Source organism: Mustelus asterias, chromosome 19 (assembly GCF_964213995.1).
Source record: "Mustelus asterias chromosome 19, sMusAst1.hap1.1, whole genome shotgun sequence".
NCBI lineage: Eukaryota > Metazoa > Chordata > Chondrichthyes > Carcharhiniformes > Triakidae > Mustelus > Mustelus asterias.
The window spans coordinates 68,845,939-68,859,206 of NC_135819.1; the positions used below are offsets into that span (position 1 = coordinate 68,845,939).

Genomic DNA, 13,268 nt, shown 5'->3' on the forward strand with positions numbered 1-13,268 from the left:
GATGCCAGTGTTGGACTGGGGTGGACAAGAATGAGAGGCCACACGACACCAGGTTACAGTCCGACAGGTTTATTTGAAATTACAAGCTTTCGGAGCGCTGCTCCTTCATCAGGTGAAGTGCAGCGTGACTCCAGACCCCACCTGTGAACAACAAAGCAGCTCCAGACTTCTAATTATTTTTATTCTTAAACGATCCCGGCCTCTGCTTAACTGATCTGCAAGGAAAGGCTCCGCAGACTCAAATTATATATGAGCGAACGGATTGAGGAGGCGTGGAAAAAATACTTCAGGCGTTTAAAATTATTAAGGGAATGAATGAGGCAGAACTGTAGATGTTGCTCTGTGTAGAACCAGAAGGAAAGGGCCAGCAGTCATCATTATAAGCTTAAATAAGCATAAGCAAAATGTGACAACATTCAGCACCCCTTCATTGAAGAGCTGCATATTAATGAAATGTGCTACAGCCAAGTGTGCGCTGAATAATCCACGATGGATTTTTTCCAAGAGATCAGTACAAGATAAAATGAAAGGATAGAATTTTGAGGTCTGTGGTGCACATTTGTCATTAAACGGTCAGATGTATCCTTTCTGGGCCTATCATCAGAAATTAAATCACCTTTTATTTATTCTTACCTTTTTTTTTAATGATTGTCTTTTCGCCCTGAATCTTTTCTCTATACCGTTTCCATTGGGATTCTTCGTTGGAACCAAGGGGAGATGGGCAGTTTAGCCACAGTGACTTCAATTGGCACCATTTAAGTGCAACCCAATAGCAATCATGAAATTAATTTCACTCAATGGTGTTTTTCCGACACTGCTATAGTTGGCACTGGGATATCTTTACAGCCAAAGATTGAACTTGCTGCTCGGACCATTTAGATATCATAAATTGGCATTTCAGTGTAGGAAGTTTGATCTTTGATGGAAATAGGAAAAGAAAAGACAAGAATCCTGACCAACAACTTCTTTTTCCAACTTTATTGCAGAGTATTTTGCGTAAACATTGAAGGACAAAATGCTCATTGGCTCATGCAGTGCATTAATAAATCTCATACGGATTATGCCGTGAATGACATGAGGAAATTAGGATTGGAATCACAAACTACCATTTCTTTTTTGTGAATCTAAGTAACAAAAAAATGTTACAATAATAATTCTGTGCAAGTGTATCTCTTGTGAATGACTAGCCCTGGTTTAGAGTTAGCCTTACTTGCATTGACAACATTTGTAGCTGCTTCCATTGACAAAATCCATAACAATATGGAGTGTGTGGGCTATTTGTGTACTTGGCACATTCAAATTAAAAGGGGGAATCTGCCACCATTTAGGAAAGGGCATGCGTTTTCAAATCGGCCAACACATACCATAGATTTAAAAAAATCTTTTGAAAAGCCTCTATGAACTTTCCCAACTTTATTTTCATAAACATACTTCAGTTTACCCCAAGTGGTATGTAGTATGCTCAATCTCAAGGCCCCGTTATCACGTGGCTTAGAGACCGGGATTCGTGAGTGGCACACCAAAACAAACCCAATCGTACACCTACCTATTCACTCCCCCAGCTTTACATCTGGAGTCTGCCAATGGTCTCCTGGCCAACTGAATGCAAGGAGACAGGTGCACGGGCTATTTTAAAGAGCTGCCTTCATTGCCACTAGAAAGGTTGAGTCTAGTGATTTACACTGGGCTACATTGTAGACTGTACATTCAGGAGTCAAAGAGACTACAAAAATCTCAACAAGACACAGTGTTGATTTCCTTCATGTGTGGGACCCACTCATTTGTAACTGTTATGAAAATCTCTTTACTGGCTGGAGACCCTCTCACACACAGTCTGCTTTCCATTTGCACATTTTAGCACTAATTGCCCTCCTTTCAAAACCCAGGCCACAATCATCAATCTCCAGATGACACTATAATAAAATCCAATCAGACGAGAAATGTATTTTAAAGAGTTGAAACAGTCTCTGCTGAATTTTGAGCAAATTTCCTTTATTAAATTGGGGTAAAGCACAGGTAATCTAATCTCATGATAGCTGGATTGGGACATTAACTTTATTTTCACCCATTCACCTCGGAGGGATTTGCCTAATCGTGTAACCCAGCCATTTACATGAAACCATAAAACTCCCTGGTCTTACATAATTAAGCACCAGGCCCATGCACATCCTCAGCTTCATTCAGTCACTAAGATGCCTCTTGTAATTCAGAGATGATGCTTAATAATACAAAATAAACCTGTTCTGTACCTTTTCTTTAAAGGTTCTCAATCCATTACCCTTCATCCTGATGATTATGGTTCACTGATGAGTGAACACCTTCCAGAACCAAATGGTTGTTTCACATGTGTGAAACTCAGTGACTGTCAGCAGGCTATTCCACTGTAGGGAGCATCACAGCTCAGCTCAATCCTGGCCTGATTTGTGTGTCCACATGCTAACACGGGTAAATGGACAATAATGAGAAACAGGAACACCCTCCTTCTTCCCCCATAGTCCACCGAGATCTTTTCCCTTAGTCAAGGGGTGGTGTAGCAAATTGTAAAGAACCAAATGCCACCTTGGATAAAATGAGCTAATTTTGCGCAGCCCAGGGCCTGACTCTCAGATTGGGTGTTAAACTGAAAGGGCCTGTTACCCACTGATTCATCAGGGGAGCTTTTATCAATTGAATTTTCAGTTGGTGCTGAGTAGATCTGTCAACTAAAGAAAACCATTGATTGTTGTTTTGAGGTTCCTGGTGATCTTTTCTGATATTTTCATGTGGTTACATGGGAAATCAAAGACCTTTAACCGACTTACACAAGTACATTCTGTGTCCGTTTTGAACCCTATGGTGGAAGTCTAAATACAACCCATTGCTCAGAAATAGTATTTCTTTTGATACAGGAATTAGCATAATCAGTTGAGTACAAATTGTTGTCTGACTGAGTTTTATACTGTCGGTTTTAGAAGATATTAGACACAGCTCAAGTGCTAGTACTCTCCTGTGACCAGAAGAACAGTCAACATTTAAAACAGCTCGATATTTGGATACACAAGTGCTGCTTTCTTAGGAACGGGCAGGGAGAGATAAGATGTAGAGCAAAGCTCCCTCTCAGTCCCATCCTCAAGTTAAGTGTCCCCCATTGTGCCAATGTGCAAAGTTTTGTCCTCACTCAAAGTGACATCATCAAATTCAGCACAAACTATGAGCTCCTTCAGTGATAGCTAAGCTTTAGTAGTCAAACATTGGATTCAAATTGTGCAAACTTTGACGCAATAACATTTTCTGTGTCAATTTGAAATATTTAAATCGGATAAAACAGTGTGTTCATTAAATGTACTAATAGCATAAGTCAGTATCATCACCATTGCAGCAACATTTCTTTTTAATTTTTATGGTAACCAACTGAAACATTTTTATGGTAACCAACAAACATCAACTGGACACTGTGGGCAATTTTGTTGTTGGGGGGTTTGTGGAGGGGGTGCATCAAAATCTATTGACTGATTTTAAGTTGCCATCTTTGGGTAGGCAAGTTTGCCAGCTGTTAACAAAAGAATGCAGGACTTCATCAACAACACTGTCTTTGGGTAGATAGAGTGAGCAAAGAAACCAACTGTGCTGCTGGATGTCAGCTAGTCATTGAGTGGCAACAATGGTGAAGGAAGCACAGGGATGCAGCAAGAGCAACCATGCCGGATCCCTAAAGAAAAAAGAATAGAGATGGAAAAAGAGTGCTTTGTTTCCTGCTAATTCTGCATGTCAGTTTTAGTTGGCCAGCTAAAAGGAAAGCAGACTCACAAGAACAAAACTCCTTCCTACGAAGAACTTCCCTTGTTACTTCTCAGAAGGCAACAAGGTACAAGAATGCCACCTTAATCTTTATAATCCCTGTACACACTTTATCACTAATGGATTCGAACAGTTAAACACTAAATATAATGGCAAGTTGCCTTTTAGCCTAGCGGCAATTCTAAATAGGGTGGAGTTGCACTTTACTAAGTCTCCACTTTGTGGCTGGGTATTTAGACTGTGGTGATCTTCTTATCCTTGGTGGCTTGTTTTATAGCTGCCTGCTCACAGATGATCTCTTTCAGCCGCTGCAGACGCATGTTCTGTGTGGTCTGATCTCCAACTCCAGTTTGGCTGCGGTGGAGGAGGCTTAAGGCATTGATGTACTCCAGCTCTGTGTACTTTACTCCTTGGTCCACAACTAGGTTCAGCAGCTCGTCAGGGTTGTTGTACAGCATCTCGTAGTACTGCCTGTGTACATGAAAGACACGGAGAAAACCAGAATTGAAGGCAAACCAAGTACACTGCCAATAACATCATATGTCATACATTAAAGGTTATGGGTAATAGAACAAACGGGGAAGACAATTGGGTGCATCCCAGCTTAACAAAACTCCAGCCTCCCCACGACAGGATGTTTTGGACTCCACCATCCTATCCAGAAATTTATTCCAAATGTTGATCACTCTTTATGCAAGAGGCTTCTTGACATCAGTTCGGAATTTGCTTGGCACTAGATTTGACCAATTTGCTTAATCTGAAGTGTTTCTTTTCTGTAACATTTACTAATGTGCATCATTTACTAATGTGCACTTGATCCAAGGATGAAGAACCAAGATCTTCAGTTTATCCTAAATGATTTTCTGATATAACCAGCCTTGTGGCATTGCAAAATCATGTTTTTGCAATGAAAAGTCAACGCCTCTTTTCAGCCATGACATGTTAGACCCTCATTAGTTGTCAGCCTCAATTTTCTCATCACACAAGTGCATGTTTACTTAACCAATACTTTATAATTGGGCTCAAAGGATCAGATAGATGATTTAGGCTATACTGTGAAGATGCATGGGAGTTTCCAACACACCCAGTTGCTGATGACATTTCAAAGTGGGACCACTCATCCCATTTTACCAGACATATAAGTTGACCTCCATTTTTGGAGGGATTTTTTGAGGCTTCAAAGGTCGAATTATAAGCCAACATCTATGCAACGTAGGCCAGGCAGGAAAGTGGAGTTAAAGCCACAATCAGATCAACCATGACTTATTGATTGGCTGAGCAGGCCCGATGGGCCAAATGGCCTACTCATGCTCCTGCTTCTTATGATCCAGTGTACAAATTGGCTACTAAATTTGTCTACCAAACAAATTCCAAAATAATTCATTGGATGTGAAACAAAAGTGAGCTGGACCAATTCTAGACTCGGGCATTATAAAGAAGGTAAGTGATTTAACCTCCTGGGCTGGTTTTGATTGCCTGAGGGAGTGAGACAGGAATTTTGCGGGGTATTTTTCCTTTGTTGGGTTTCTCTCTTTTGTTTTGCCCCTTCCAAGAATTTACGCGACTGCAGGGAAATGGATTAGAAGAGTCTAGTTCTGATGCTCTGGCCATCCTGAGTGTGGGCTTTGTCGGATGGGTGACCTGATCATTTCCTGCCTATCATTTACGCACATCACATGTTGAAACACTTTTGGAAGTTTGAGTGATTTGGTGAAGTGCTTTACAAATGCTTTATAAATAAATTCTAACAGGGTTAGACAGGGTAGATTCAGAAAGAACGTTCCCAATGGTGGGAGAGTCCAGAACTAGGGGTCATAGTTTGAGGATAAGGGGTAAACCTTTTAGAACTGAGGTGAGGAGAAATTTCTTCACCCAGAGGGTGGTGAATGTGTGGAATTCACTACCACTGAATGTAGTTGAGGCCAAACCGTTGTCTGATTTCAGGGAGAAATTAGATATAGCTCTTGGAGCTAAAGGGATCAAGGGGTATGGGAGGAAGGAGTATCAGAATATTGAATTCAGTGATCAGCTACGATCAAGATGAATGGTGGAGCAGGCTTGAAGGGCCGAATGGCTGATTTCTGCTTCTAGTTTCTATGCAAGTCCTTCTTTTCCCAAAGAAGTGGAGAGAAAATGGCAAATAAATTATTGCAGCTAGTTTGCAAAGCCTCTTCATGATACCATGAGAATGCTGGTTTACTTAGTGATTAGGGACACGGTCTCCAAATAAAACCCTTTATAACCTGGAACCATCATTTACCATAAACTGCATATCTGATAGAAAATAAGGCTGTTCAGATAATTACAATGGAGCACAAAGTCTAAATAGGAAATCTTAGGGGAGAAAGACCATTTATATTCACTCTTTCATATTTCATCATGTGATATGATCACTGGAATCATCCATCAAATTCTGAATGTTTTTTTTTTCTTCTGCTTGTACAAGCCGGAATGACCTGTCATAAATATTTATGAATAACCTCAAAGAAAAGAATGAAAAATTAACAGAAATCTGTGTTGAGTTGAAACTCATTTATGCAAAGTGTTCATGACCAAGGGCAATATGGATTTCAAAGTTAGTCACAACTTTGTGGAGAAAATCTCTGCTCCCCGCTTTGCCAACAGAAAGCAAGTGTGGAGTAGACAGAAATTAACTATTTCTGATCTGACATGTTTATAAGTTAATGTTAACATGAATCAAACATCTCCCAAATAGTTAGCATTTGATTCATGTGCTGTATTACCCATGGTTAGCCTATGGTTTTAAGTTTATTTATTAGTGTCACAAATAGGCTTACATTAACAGGCTTACATTAACACTGCAATTAAGTTACTGTGAAAATCCCCTAGTCGCCACACTCCGGCGCCTGTTAGGGAGAATTCAGCATGGCCAATGCACCTAACCAGCATGTCTTTCGGACTGTGGGAGGAAACCAGAGCGCCTGGAGGAAACCCACGCAGACATGAGGAGAACATGCAAACTCTACACAGACAGTGATCCAAGCCGGGAACTGAACCCTGGTCCCTGGCACTGTGAGACAGCAGTGCTAACCACTGTGCCACCAAAGGTCCTGGATCTCATTTTCAAATCATGCCGTGGTCTCACTCCATCTTTTCTGAGAAACCTTCTCCAGCTGCATCAGCCGGTCTGCACTTTCCAATCTTGCAATTGGGATCAATCCCCCATAATATTTGGATTACAACTATTCTCCTTCAAAAAGCTTTCAAGAAACTACTGAATTGTTACAGTCCAGAGTGAGGCCTTCAGCTCATGGTGCCTGCACCAGTTCTCCTAATGAACAAAACCACCTCGCGTCATTCCCTCGCCTTCTCCCTGTAACCCTACACATTCATTCTTATCAGATAACAGTCTCATTCCCCTTTGAATGCTTCAATTGAACCTGCCTCCAACATGCTCTCAGGCTATGCGTTCCAGATCTTAACCACTCACTGCGTGAAAAGGTTTTTCTCATGTCATTTTTGCAATGAAGGAATAATCCGACCAGCTCTCCTTCACATTCATGGCATTCCCATCACTAAAACCCCACTACCAAAATCCACCAACCAGAAATTTAACTGAAATAGCCATATAAATATTGTGACTACAACAGCAGGTGAGGCTGGGAATTTTTTAAAAATGTATTCTTTCGTGGGATATAGGCATCACTGGTGAGGCCAGCATTTGTTGCCCATCCCTAAATGCCCTTAAACTGAGACACTTTCCACATCATTTCTGAGAGCAGTTAAGAGTCAACCACATTGCTGTGGGTCTGGAATCAGATGTAGGCCTGACCAGTTAACGATGACAGATTTCCTTCCCCAAAGGACATCAATGAACCAGATGGGTTTTTATGACTACCGATGCCAGCGTTCAATTCTAGATTTTATTACAACAAAGAACAAAGAACAGTACAGCACAGGAAACAGGCCCTTCGGCCCTCCAAGCCTGTGCCGCTCCTTGGTCCAACTAGACCAATCGTTTGTATCCCTCCATTCCCAGGCTGCTCATGTGACTATCCAGGTAAGTCTTAAACGATGTCAGCGTGCCTGCCTCCACCACCCTACTTGGCAGCGCATTCCAGGCCCCCACCACCCTCTGTGTAAAAAACATCCCTCTAATATCGGAGTTATACTTTGCCCCTCTCACCTTGAGCCCGTGACCCCTCATGAACGTCACTTCTGATCTGGGAAAAAGCTTCCCACCGTTCACCCTATCTATCCCCTTCATAATCTTGTACACCTCTATTAGATCGCCCCTCATTCTCCGTCTTTCCAGGGAGAACAACCCCAGTTTACCCAATCTCTCCTCGCAGCTAAGACCCTCCATACCAGGCAACATCCTGGTTTAACCTTCTCTGCACTCTCTCGAACGCCTCCACGTCCTTCTGGTAGTGCGGCGACCAGAACTGGATTTAAATTACTCTAGCTGCCATGGTGGGATTTGAACCCGTGCCCCCAGAGCATTAGCCTGGCCCTCTGGATTACTAGATCAGTGATACTACCACCACACCACTATCTTCGCCCAACTGCCTCTGTGGTGAATATCTCACCTTCTGACCCCAAAAACCTTTCACCATCTATGAGGCACAAGGCAGGCATGTGATGGAATACTTTCCACTTGCCTGGATGAGTGCAACTCTAACAATTTTGAAAAAGCTCAACACCATTCAGGATAAAGCAGTCCATTTGATCAGCTCCCCATCCACCACCTTAAATATTTACACCCTCCATACAGCCCATGACTTTTTGCAGCAATGTGTGCCAACTGCAAAATAAACTGGAACAACTTACCAAGGTTATTGGCAGCTTTGGATTTTTCCTGCTTCTTGTGGACAGAACATGCCAGGGCAATTTTCCATTCTCAATTACTTTAAATCTGTATCCTTTTGTTCTCAATCCTTTCATGACTGCAAATAGTTTCTCTCTATTTAGTCTGCCCTGACTCCTCATGATTTTGAATACCTCTAAAGAATCTCCTCTCAGCATTCTCTTCTCTAAGGAAAACAGTTTAAACTTTCAAATCCCACTTTGTAACTGAAGTTCCTCATCCCTGGGACCATTCTTGAGAATCTTTTCTGCAATCTCGCTAATGCCTTCATACCCTCCCTAAACTGCAGAGCCCAGAACTGGACACAATACACCAGTTGAGGCTGAACTAGTGTCCTACACAAGTTCCGAATAATCTCTTTGCTCTTATACCATATTCCCCTTTAATAAACCTAGGATACTCCATACTTCATGAAGCCTGCTCTAAACCTGACACCTTCCATGATTTATGCACACACACCCAAGTCCCTCTGCCCACCCTCTTTAGAGTTGTAACCTTTATTTTATATTCTCTCTTCACGTTCTTCCTACCAAAATGAATCACTTCACATTTCTCTGCATTGATCTTCATCTGCCACTTGTCCGCTGTTTCCACCACCTTGTCCATATCCTTTTGAAGTTTTAAAGTATCCTCCCTAAAGTTCACATTGCTTCCAAGTTTTGCATCATCTGCGAATTTTGAAACTGTGCCTTGCATACCAAGATCTAGCTCATTAATATACAGCAGGAAGTGCAAGCATCCCAACCCTGATTCTGCTACACTGTGTTTTCTGTCACTCAGCTGAAGTTACTACTGTCCTTTACATTCCGTGAGTTATAACTTTACTTAAGTCTGTTGTGTGGCACTTTAACAAATGCTGTTCTGAAGTCCACGTACATCAATAGCATTGCCTTTATCAATTCTCTCTGTGTCACATCTTCAATAAACTCAAGTCAGCTAAACAAGATTTTCTCTTAACAAATCTATGCTGGCTTTCCTTAATTAACCCACATGACAATTAATTTTGTCCCAAAATATTGCTTCTAGTGGTATCTCCACCGCTAAAAGTTAAACCGACTAGCTTGTAGGTGCTGGGCTTATCGTTACACCTTTTTTTCAACATTTGCAACACTCCAGTCCTCTGGTATCACCCGAGTCTAAGGAAGACTGAAAAGTTATGACCAGTGTCTGTGCAATTTCCACCCTCATTTCTCTCAGTTTCCTTGGATGCATTTCATCTGGTCCTGGAGCCTTTTTAACTTTAAGTATAGGCAAATTATCCAATACCTCCTTCACCTTATCAATTTTAATCATCAAGTGTATTATTTACCTCATCATTCACCATGGTCTGGGTTGCATCTTCTTCTGTGGCAAATAGTTTACTTAATACCTCAGCTATGCCCCCTGCCACCATGCGTAAATTCCCGAATCAGCCCTACTGTTCCTTTTACAACTGTTTTACCATTTATATCCCCGTTCTACATCCCAGGGATTAATGCATTATATGCTCACATCACCAACCATAGTCAAGTGTAGATTGAATTTGCATTTCCATTCCCTACTCTTTAGGTCCTGGGTGAGACTGCCACCTTAGTGCAAACTGGTTCTTAACTGGCAGCAGGTCAATGATAAGGGCATGTACTCACTAGAAACAGGGTTGAAGATCCAAAAGACCTGCTCTCATTTTAATATCCTAAATGAACGTTATTAAGGACACATTTATCAACGGAGGAGGCAAAGTACCTTTCAGTTCTATCAGTTTAAGGATACGCTTTCACACTAATGTGTACCACAAACGGCTTTGCATTGATGCAAATGGGGGAAATATAACTGAGACCATGATCTGACACCTAAATCATTAAAGTTATGCAAAGTTATCCCCTTAGGAAACTGCTTCAAACTGCTTAAGATGCAGTCTAACTCTAATCTGGTGGGAAGGCACAACATAGAAGTTTCTAGGCAGATCCACTGTGACTCTGGGAATCTCTAAAACTTTCTAAAGAACTGTTTTAACTTGAGAAAAGCAGACATTCCCTCCTAATATTACATATTAATTGCCAAGGGAGAGAAACTCTACATACACATGGTGGCAGACGCACGCAGAGCTCCAGTGTAATTCAATCTTTCTGTCTCAGTGACAGTCAGATCGATACAGTACAACAAGGATATGCCATTGTGCTTTGCACCCAGCAGATACTGGCCTCAGATCAATGATCATTCATCTCAATGCTGTTTGCGGGCTCTAGTGTGCATATATGAGGATTAAAAATACAGGTTTTCATGGAATAAAATAACCAAGAATGTTTTGCCATTTTATGCACAGCTAAGTCTCGCAGACATAAATTAAATCAATTAATTTGTTTGTTGTGATGTGGCGGGCAAGTGTTGGCCAGGTCACTGCAAGAACTCTTATTTTCCTCTTTGAATAGTGGCACTGGATCTTTATAACATCCATCAGCAGTAGGAAAGCTTCAGCTTAATTTTGCATCTGATGCACTCCCTTAGTAAAGCATTGAAGTGCTAAGATAAAAGCAAAATACTGCGGATGCTGGAATCTGAAACAAAAACAGAAAATGCTGGAAAATCTCAGCAGATCTGACAGAAGGGTCATCCAGACTTGGAACGTTAGCTCTATTCACTGTCCACAGATGCTGTCAGACCTGCTGAGATTTTCCAGGATTTTCTGTCTTTGTTGGCACTGAACTGCTAACCTAGACTGTGCTCTCAAGTCCTGGAACAGGGCTACACCCACAACCTTCTGATTTAAGGTTCAGAGTTGACCCACAAGTCAAGCTTTTGGCCCATCGAGTCTGCACTGACTCTCCGTCAGAGTATCTTATCCAGGCCCTATTCCCGTCACCCCCACAAACTTATCCCAGTAATTACCCTAACCTATACACCTTGAAACGCTAAGGGACAATTTAGCATGGCCAATCAACCTAACCTGCACAGTTTTGGATTGTGGGAGGAAACCCACACAGATACGGGGAGAAATCCACAAAGACAGTCACACATGCCGGAATTGAACCCGGATCTCTGGCACTGTGAGGCAGCAGTGCTAACCACTGTGCCACCATTGCCTTCTGCAAAAACTGAGCTAGATGGTTTGCTGTCTGAGAAACTGGCATTCTTCATTTTAATGCTGGGCATCTAAAGAGCCCAAGCAAAGAAATCTGTCAGGAGGGAGTGGCACTAATTGAATGGCTCTTTCAAAGAGCTGGTAAGGGTACAATGGGCAGAATGGCCTCCTTCTGTTTTGTGAGATTCCATGATCAAAATGCAAATGACTAAGCAGCACGATTGTGCTATTCATGCCCTGCGTTTAATGGCAAATTCATGTCTGGGTGACCAAGTGGCTTAATACTTATGTGGAGTTGGAACTGATGTTATCCTTCCCTACATCATTAGAGGAAGAACCACAATTTAGTTATGACCGTAAGATGTGGCTTAATGGTCTTAAACTGAAAAATATAGATAGTCCTCAGGGGTTGCATGTAATATTTAGTTCCATTAAATACCGTAATATGGGAAAACATTGTTTAGTGATATTTTACAATGTCAAACATTGAGAGTCCAGCTTATTTGCATGTGGAACTAGTGGCGGTGATATATGCTTATAATTCAGGGCACAGAGGCTGAAATGGAATATTCTGGCATTGCAAATAAATTAAAGCAAATTTACTGGGTTATTTCACAAATATGCTCAAGCTTAGATGAATAAAATATTTCAGGGCTAGTTTGAAGCATTTTGCTAAATGCAAATTTCACATTTAAGCATCAACATAATGCATTGAAACCAAGGACAGCAGCATGCTATCAAAATAAGCTGCCGTGATGAATAATTAAAATTGTCATTCTGTCTGCTTTTTATGTTGGTGTGCGGTGGAATGGGGGGGGGGGGGGGGGGGGGGACTGAGATTTAATGTTTCATTTCTGCAAAGTTGATACATCTGGCTGGTAATCAGAAGAAATAAATATCCGTGTGGATTAAATCAGTAAGAAAATGTGATTCTGTCATTCAGTTCCTGTCAGCAGAATGGACCAGTTCCAGTGTCAATTATTTTCATTTTTCGAACTATCATATAGACACCACAACACTTCCCATTATTTATGCACAAATTAGACAGCAACTTCAAGGAGCACAGACAACACTAGAAAGTTGCTATAAACTACCCAAAAATGGATTCGCACTTTATAGTTCCCCCTTGCTATACTCGTTATTATTCAGCAAGATTCTGGCATCCTGTTGTGCCCCTTGTAGGAGCATCTTGATGCTACTCCCCTGAATTTAGACAGTTGAGATGTGATGTTTAAAGACATTTAAAATGATAAAGGGATTCGACATTTTCTCCAGTGGGGCAAATCCTGAACAAAAAGAGAGCATCCTAAAATTAGAACTGGAGTATTTTTCACAAAGATGATGATGGAAATCTCGAACTTGTCTCCAAAATGGTGTAGATGCAGGGACATGGAGCTTTCCAGACTGAGACCAGTCGATTTTTTGTTAGGCCAAGGTGTCAAACGATATGGAGTTAGTGCAGGTAAAATGGGGTTGAGATACAAATTAGCCAGGATCTACTCAATAATGGAATAGGCACGGGGAGTTGAATGATCTGCTCCTGGTCCATTGTTCCTTGCATATGTTCATGTGGAGCATGATGCCTGGTTCAGGGCCTCTTTGAGA

The 13,268-nt window shown here is 41.5% G+C and overlaps 1 protein-coding gene across 1 annotated transcript in view; it reads right to left on the minus strand.

Moving 5' to 3' along the window:
* Window positions 1–963: 963 nt before the first annotated feature.
* Window positions 964–13,268, minus strand: part of exoc4 (exocyst complex component 4) — a 516,360-nt gene continuing 504,055 nt past the window's right edge. The window contains exon 17 of the mRNA XM_078235822.1: window positions 964–4,248. Within this exon, the coding sequence (XP_078091948.1) occupies window positions 4,011–4,248 (238 nt within the window). The 3' untranslated portion in view covers window positions 964–4,010. The remainder of the gene's footprint in view (window positions 4,249–13,268) is intronic.